This window comes from Phalacrocorax carbo, chromosome 3 (assembly GCF_963921805.1).
Source record: "Phalacrocorax carbo chromosome 3, bPhaCar2.1, whole genome shotgun sequence".
In the NCBI taxonomy this organism is placed as follows: Eukaryota; Metazoa; Chordata; class Aves; order Suliformes; family Phalacrocoracidae; genus Phalacrocorax; species Phalacrocorax carbo.
The window spans coordinates 14,302,580-14,311,683 of record NC_087515.1 but is presented as its reverse complement, the minus strand read 5'-3'; the positions used below and the strand labels follow the sequence as shown (position 1 = coordinate 14,311,683).

Sequence of the window (9,104 nt, the reverse complement as noted above, 5' to 3'; positions counted from 1 at the left end):
TGCTTGGCTATTCAAAAAGCTTGTTTGCTTTCAAGGAAGTGGTTGTAGGACAACTTAAACACCCACCCACCCTTAGAGAGAACAAAATAAACTCTCTCTGTTTTATGTAAGTATTTATAGAAAAATAGGCAGAACAGGCCCTAAAGAAAAATCTCACTTGTAGAAAAAAATATTGAGAAAGTGGAGTGTACATGCACTTTATCTCTTGACAGTGGGGAAACTTAGGTTTGGTCACGTTTTAGAATTGCTGGGGTTCTCTGTTATCACAAAACTCAGCTGCTGAGCGATTTCATTGCCATTTGTCAGCTTTGGAGTAAAGAACATAAAATTATAAAAGCAAATCTCACCTTCAAAGCTGCTGCATGATGGGACATAGTCCTGCCTACCCGTTTGTCACTGCTGTACTGCTGTATGTCTGCTATCCACTCCTCACACTGAGCCATGATCTCCACTCTTTTCAGGTAAAAATGTTTGTGGATGACCTGCAAGAAAATATTCCAAATGACAGAACAGAATGTTCATTGCTTTTAAGAATTGCATACTTTAGCAATACAAAATCTGCAAGACCCTCTTTGAGTCTAACTGGATATAAAGGTGGGGGCAGGGGTGTGTGTGTAAATCAGTATGAGGATAATTAAGAATTGAACCAGGTTGCAGATAAATTGTGGAATTGCTGTCCTTGGAGGTTTCCAAGACCCAGCTGGAAAAAGCCCTGAGGAACCTGGTCTGAATTGAGCTGATCCTGTTTCGAGGAGGAGGTTGGCCTGGACGTCTCTTCCAGTCTGTACGAATCCATGATTTACATGCAGTCTGCCATTTCAGTATTTGCTTGGGTTACCTGGGTGAAGGGTGAATGCGTGCCAGAAATACAGCGCCGCAACAGGGAAAACAAAAAGCAATAGCAGAACATTGGACACATTCTTCAGTTCAAAGATGGTCTTACCATGCAGGAACTACCTATGGAGGTTTCTGTTTGCACAGGGGCAGGATTACACAGATACAATATTAAGGCTTTTTTTCTTGGTTTCACAGTCCTATTTTATTAAAGAAGCATAGTCAGGAAGTATAAAGCGCCATGTCTTCCCCTATCACTAACTGCCTGGTGCCTGAACAGAACACAGAGAAGCAGAAACACTGTCAACAGCACGAGCGTGGGAACATCACAGGGTGCTACACAGAGAAGGAGGATCATACCAGCTGCTATGGAAGAGGAACAACCACAGTTACATGCCCTAGGCAGAGGCAGCATCTCTGGGGACAACTAGAATTCCCAGGCAATAGCACCTGAGCTGCTCACAGTTTGGGTGGGAAGCAGTATTTGATTGCATAGTCATTTTGATATTTCTATACAGATTGGAGTTTAAAAAAAACCACCAAGCAATCCTCAAAGTTGTGAAACTCCGCTTAATGCTGGCTTTGTTTTGAACGGTTTTCTAAACTCTGCCTGGTGAAAGAAACAATAAAATCAAAGAAATTTTACGGAGCACAGAGAGTTCTTGGCAATATCACAACGTGATTGACAAAATCATCTTTCCCTCTAGAGGTTAGAGAATACAGCTATCTGTCTAAAGAAAAACTGCATATTGAAAGCATAACTGACTTCAATTCTGGATGTGTTCCTTAAATCTATAATGGAGTTTGGAAGAACTCCCAAAGACCGGCAGTTCAGATCTCCTGAGCCTACCTGTCATTTAAGACACTGAAGGGAAGACAGCTCAGGTGAGTGAAGACAAAAGATCTTCAGAGCTGAAGGATGCACGTTCTTTCTTAGACCAAAGCTGTCAGGATGCCTTTGCATTTGTGTTACTGAATGACCACCGCTGTTAAGGTTCCTACCACAACCCTCCAAAACCCCTGGACATCTTAAGCTAGCCTCTCAGAGAAGTGCTCAGCTGATCGATGCTAGAGACATTTTCTTTTGGTTGGGGCTGCAGATGGAAACTAGCATTCTTCCAAAATTCAGCTACTGCATCAGAGAGTAATGTATGCTTTCCAGTGCATAATTTCCATTTGTTGATACCTAAAGAAAGATACATGCCACTTTACACAATGATAGGTAGCATGTATTCAGAGAAGCAGAAAGGGAGGACCCCAAACTTAAGCTAGTATGATTGTGCTTTTAACAGAAAAGCAAGCTAGCTTAGCCTCAGACTTCTTACAGAAGCTTCAAACTTCTCAGAATCTCGAGGCTTTCATCATACTGTCCTGAAGACCTCAACAGAACAATGTGCATGCAAAGCTTTTAAGGGTTGCCCACTTCTCTTCTGTGTGGCAAAACTCCTGTCTGTTCATAGGTAACAGGAGGGAGTTTCAAATGTTCAAAGTACCTCTGCAAACTGCTGTCTACCTCTTAATGCTACTTTTCATTTACCTGTGTGTGTGACTTAGCTTAATGCAGTCCTAGCTACATGCCACATTTAGAAGCTAGTAGTTGTGCTATTTTCAACATCTGCCTTTTGGTAACAATGTGCTATGCATAAGTCATCTTTTCTCAGGGAAGGATTGGTCTTCCATTGAAGCACCACCATTTGCATACACCTTATTACTTAATGTCCCTATCCAACTCTCCTGAAGAGGGGCAGCAGGAGGTCAGCTTACAAGCTGCCTTTTTCATAGAAGTAGTAAAAAAGTGAAGCTGCAGAGTAAGCACAGTATTGCTGAGATTCTTTTGAGAAGTGCAGTAACAGCAAACCGGGGTTCATTTACCAAACATTGCAATATTGCATATCCTTCATTTCTGCATTTGTGAAAGATGGAGCATTATTGTCAGAGCCCACCACCTTCTGATACCTTCAATTAATTTAAACTTACTGTAATTTGAGAACTTTTACAAAAGTGAATTTACTACGTTTGGCTGGAAAAAAAAGACCTATTAGCAGAGGTTATTGGGTTATGTCCTGATATCCTTATCATGGTCTTCAACCTCACTGAGTAAAACATCTAAGACATAGTTTAGAAGAACCACCATGTTCTTCTTCATTTATTCAGGACACCAGAGTAGACAGCACATCCTTTTCCACCTGCATGTGGATAAAATATTTAACTCCTGTCATGCAGGTGAAGCATCTAAGGTTTCTTATGCCATAAGACGCAGTTATATTAATGAAAAAAGTTTTTTGCATTCCAAAGGATGTTTTTACAGACAGCAAGGAAGGGATGGGAGACTACCCTCTCACTCACTCAGATGCCACGCTTGGCAATGTGCATAATCCTAAAATAATTATGCTTTTTCAACATTTTAGCACACAGGCAATTGAAAGCACAGGTCATACTACAAGATGGTTCCACACCTCAATTTAGGAGTGGCAACAGTTTAAGTAGTTCAGAGTAAAATGTGTTCTTCTCTAAGTATTTGCTGGTAGTACCATGAGATGATTCATGTTTGACCAACCATTTTGCATTAATATCCATTCAGATTCTCTGACTTAGTGTCTCTTCAGCTCTTTTTTCCTTTAATCCTTTGCCGTGTATGCTCAAGTCCCTGAGCTCTAATTGACCTGCTCTGAGAAAGGAGTTGGACTAGAGATGTTGAGAAGTCGCTAACAACTAAATTATTCTATGATACTATGGGTGAGTTAGGCTATTTTCAGGAATGTAAACAAATTAAGCAATTTGATTTCTTTAAGTTTTTTAAAGACAGTGTGAATGCATGAAGGGTAGCATTGCTTTTATCAGCATCCAGACAGTTGCCTTCAACCGCACAGATTTCTAGTTTAGGACAGATGTTTTGTGGATCCTTCCATAAATAATATGCAGTCTGGAATGTGTTGTATTTTTTCCCCATCTGCATTGTTTTGGCGTGTCCAAAGCGTTTCCTAATACTCGCTTCGAATTTTCTTGGAAAAATACTTAGTGTTAGCTCTGCTGACTAACAAACACTGAGTGCCCATTTGTAGGGCTGATCATTAAGTTTCACATGGAATATAAAATGTTCCACCTGGCATTAATGAGCCAAGCTGATGAACCATGTTTTATCAAACCGTGCACCCACCAAGCCTCCTTACAGGTCAGTCCCAATTTGTCTGCTTTCCCCTTTCCCAGAAAAGGATCTGTGAAGTCAGGTACATCCTTATTCAGTTCAGTTTCTGGAGTCAGTTGCCCCAGGAGGCTAAAAAGGACATCTCCTGCATGATGTTTCCAAATACTTGCATTATTCTTAACCCTCAGACATGATAAAGAAATAAACAAGATATTTACTGTGTTTCACAAAACCTACCTCCTTAAAACAAGGTGATGGATTTCTGATTTGTTCAAGCATTGCCCACTTGACTGTTGCCTGTCGTATATTTCCATCATACTCTCTGGAGCTCTGGGTACCACTCGGAGTACCTCTGGATCGCTCATAACCTGGTTCGTTAAAATATGGTTCTGCTACCAGTATTAGGGATTGGACAGACACTAACACCTGTTAAGAGAAGATACTAAATATTAAAATGTGCCACCTACTTGCTTTTACAGATATACATAGTTTTGCTTATCTTATATGCAAAACCACTTCTACGGCAAAGCACTGTCATTGGTAAAACAGGCTAATTGTGAGTAGGGAATGCCCAGGCTTTCAAACCAAAGCCATTACTACACATAAACATCAGTCCTACAACTATGTATTTAGCTTATACACTGAGAAAACAACAAATATAAGTTAAAAAAAAAACAAAAATGCAAATATAAGTAAAAAAAAATGTTTAAAGGAAGAGATATCTGATTGCGCCAAGTTCTCAGTCAACAATTCCTGTGGCTGAGCTCACTAATTCTTCTGATTCTGAACTAGAAGGAAAAGGAACAAGGGAGATGAAATGCAAACCACTGAAATGAATCCTGCATACATGCTCTTTTATTTTTTCTTTCAAATGCATTCCATTGATTTAGGTATGTTCTTATCCCTGTAGTCTCACATTTTACACGTAACACTGTGTCATATGCCATTAAAACAAAACCTCAGTTATTACTCTTGAGATAGGAAAAAATGTTTTCAGTACTGTATCAACAAAGCACCAACTATTCAGTGGTAAGAAAGTGACAACTTTCTCCCTTTCCATTTTTCTATCACGAACACATGGGAAGAGATGCTTACATACATACAAGGCATTTAACTATATGCTGAAGTATTCCTAATATAAAACCAAGAACTAAACAGATATATAGAACACTTAGAAATCCAAATGTATATGCATTGCATAGTCATGATTTGACGGCTTGCTAATTTTTCCAGTATTAGAATGTTTGGCCCTGTCAGCTTGTTGTTGTACTTAATCAGAACTAGGTTACACGCAAAGACGTTGTTATATAGGTAGAAAAACATTGCTGACTTTTAAAAAATTTATTTTAAAAGAAGGATCAGGGTTTTCTTATGTACTTAGAACCAAGTCCAGCAAAAATTTTAGGGATTACAATTCTGTGACACAAACCTAGTTCCAGGACTGTAAAGAATTCAAAAAAGATGACTTGAACACCTCAAATATTGGAAAACTGATGATATGTTACACGCCTAAGAATGGCATTTCCAGCACCTGGTATACTTGGGCGCAAGACATCCACTCCAGTAGATGAAAAATGTCAGGGAAGCTATTTCTGGAACTGATTCTCCTCCTAGCCTAGATACAATTTAAAGCTTGGAGCCATCCCCTAATTTAGCAGCCCAATTTCTGAATTTGGATATGGATGGCAACAGTCCTCCTTTTTCTTGGAAGACGCAGAACATACCGCTTACATCAGACAGATACCATGTCAGCGACAATTCCAGACTCTGTTTTTTTCACAGGGCAGTGCCCCAACAACTAGGTAGTAGTGCTCTGTGATTAAGCGTGGCATTCTGCTGGAGTTACTCTTGTAGCAATGCCAGCAAAAAAGCATTCCAGCTTTCCATGATCTCTGCGATGGGTACTCGCTCCACAGACACAGTGCCAAACCAGTAATTCATATCAAAGCAACAGCCCAAGAATCAGTTGGATGGCCCAGGTTAATCTCAGTCCCGCCATCACCTCACAGAAACACACCCTTATTCCTCTTGGTGCCATGACACTCTGTGTTTGTAGCTGGGTAGTGGTTGGGCTTTAACCTGATGGATAGGGCAGGTGGCTGTGCAGTGGGAAATGTGAACTAGCACCCTCCTTTGGGCTGAGAAGGAAAACTAAACAAGTTTTTGTTTCCCAGGCAGATGCTCCAGCTAGCTGCTGTTACACAGAATAGCTTGTACCATCACGGTGTCCCCCGTGCCTGCCACACATTCAGCTAGAAGCAGCAATGGCTATTTTGTCTTACAATTTTGTCTTATACTTAAAATACAGATAAATGCATTAAAATATACAGAATGTGCCTTGCAAATCAGGTTCCAGGAAGAAAATGGGGGGTGGGGGGGAAGAGATATTTAAATAGCTATGGTAGAGAAATTTGACACTATGCAGCACTGTACTTTCTTGGCCTTAATAACCGGTTCTAACTTTGGATTATAATTGTAATGAATGAGAAACTCTAAACTGATCTTCCATTTTTATTTGGGTTATAAAAGTTAATTTCTGAAGATTTTTGGGTGGTCTGACAATAGTTTCATCTTTGAGTCAGAAAAAACATGTACTGCTTAATTCTTTCCAAGAAATTTATTTAGTCCTGCAGCCGTTTTCCATTTAAAAGCTAGAAAGTGGTTTTCTCCCAGTATGGGGGGGGGGATTTTTCCAACAGCTTTCTGCCTATTTTCAAAATAATACCCTAAAAAACTTTAAAATATGAAATTTAAATCCTGCATGAGATTTCTAACAATCAAATCTAACATTTTAATCTATGAAAAAGGACTTTAGTGAATGTAAGACTTCATAATACTTCGAAACACAGAATCATTAAGGTTGGAAGAGACCTCTAGGATCATGAAGCCCAACTGCCAACCCGACACTACCATGCCTCCTAAACCATGTCCTGAAGTGCCATTTCTACACGTTTTTGGAACACCTCCAGGGACAGTGACCCCACCACTTCTCTGTGGTGGAGTTCAAGGTTCACTACTTGCACCTTTCTACACTGATTTCATAGTTACAGCCCAAAATTTTGGTTAATCTCAATTAAGAAGTCGTACCTTGGGAAAGTGACTGTGTGAGGAACCACAACTTACAGCTCCAAATCGTAATTGTCCCTTGAAGGGAGAGGGAACATTAACATCTCCAAGGATGGAAATTCCAGTCTCTCTTGGATTCCTGCCCTAGTGTTTGATCACTAGTGAAAAAGTTATTCATAATATTTAATCAAAATTTCCCATGTCCCATCTTGTGTCAGTTGGTACTTGTCCTAGCGCTCTGCATCTTTAGTAGGTGCCTGACTCCATCTATACCTTCCATGTTTAGACACTGAAGACAGCAGTAAGTTCTCTTTGCCATTAGTCTGGCCATGTTTTCACCCACTTACAATGTGCATCTCATCAATTTGGCTACCAGGGTACTAGGAGAGACTGCATCAGATGTCTTGCTGAAGTCAGAACAAGCAACATCCACTGCTCTCCCTTTGTGCAGAGCCAGTCACCTGACTGTAGAAGGCAAGCAGGTCAGGCACCATTCGCCCCCCTGTAAATCCACATTGGCTGTTCTCAATCACTTTGTCTTCCAGTTACTTGAAAGTAGCTTCCAAGAGGAATTGCTCCATCATCTTCCCAAGGAGTCAGGCATTGCTGAGCAGCCTGCAGCTCCCCAGATCCCCCTTCCTGCCTGACTTGAGGCTGGGTATGAGATTTGCCAGGAAGCTCCCTTGATTGTTCTGCCCTTTCAAATATGAGAGCTAGTGGCTTTGCAATGACCTTGGGCTGGCTCCCTCAGCACCCCCTGATGCTTGACGCTTGGTTCCATGAACCTGTGGGTCCAATCAGCTTGAATATGTTTCCTCTACTGTGGGCAATTCCTCATTCTCACAGACCTTCCTATTAGGGAGGGCTCAGGGACATGGGAAAGCAAACCTTACCCCTGAAGACTGAGGCAGAGATGACCTCTGCTGTCTCTATGTTCTTGTCAGTAGGTTCCCTGCCCCACTGAGCAGGGAACTGTGTTCTTTTGCTGCCAACATACTTACAAGCAGCCCTTCTTGTTGCTCTTTATATCCCTTCCCATTTTCAACACCAGCTAAGCTCTGGTTTTCCTAATTTCTCTCCTGAATGCTTGGCCAATGTCTTTATTTCTAATGAGTAGCTCATCCCCTCCTTCCACTTTCTGGGGACTTTCTTTTTGCAGTTGAGCTTAGGCAGGAGCTCCTTGTTTACCCATGCTGGCTTTCTGCCACTCTCGCTTGACTTCTGCACACTGGAGTAGACCATTCTTGAATTTTTAGGAGACTGGTCAACCAGCTCTCTAAGGCCAATTCCTGAACAAGCTGAAATCTGTTCTGCTGAAGGCCAAGGCTCTTATTTCTTCTATGCTGAGACAGAAACTGTTCAGTCTTTTAGGACTTGGAACAGAAAATGTTCCTTGCGGTACGTAATAATTACTCCAATGAAGGAATAAATTCAGAAGGTGACATAGGAAATAAGCCATTGCAAGCTTTACTTTTATTTCATGTATGTGCTTATTAGTCAGTGCATTTCTATGACATAAAGCTGAAAGTTATAAGGACTGTTTGTCCTAATAAATTCTGGGCTAATTTAACACTAATTGTTTTTGAACACAGTATACCTACACTTTAACTCCCTTCAGCTTTATTCCTCTTTTCAGTTTACTTGTAGACTTCAGAGGGGTGCCTCTGCAGTTCTTACTCGTATACTTCACTTTCTCATCCCTCACAATGGAGGGTGGAGCCTGCTTTGTCTTCACCATTGTCTTCACCATGACTAGCTTGTGATTGAGAGTTCCAGGAGGTGATGCCATCTCCCAGACGTTTTTTTAATTTGTTTTAGAAAATAAAATATTTGAAATCACCCAAGTGCAGTCCAGGCAGTGCAGGAATGAGCTGCACACATGAACAGCCACTCTTCAAGACAAGACCAACAGAAATATTGGTTGGAAAGAGCACTTTGAAGAACCTGCCTACTCTACAGTGTCTCTTTTGTAGTGTTCCAAGGCCATTTTCTGGATTTTTTTCTTATTTATGCCTATTTAAGAAAATTCTGGTTTAAAAGCACTAGAAGAATAATCATT

The 9,104-nt window shown here is 40.8% G+C and overlaps 1 protein-coding gene across 1 annotated transcript in view; it reads right to left on the bottom strand.

Moving 5' to 3' along the window:
* Positions 1-9,104, bottom strand: part of BIRC6 (baculoviral IAP repeat containing 6) — a 185,244-nt gene that overhangs the window by 1,378 nt on the left and 174,762 nt on the right. Inside the window, 2 exon segments of the mRNA XM_064445901.1 lie at positions 348-482; positions 4,217-4,405. Of these exon segments, the coding sequence (XP_064301971.1) occupies positions 348-482; positions 4,217-4,405 (324 nt within the window).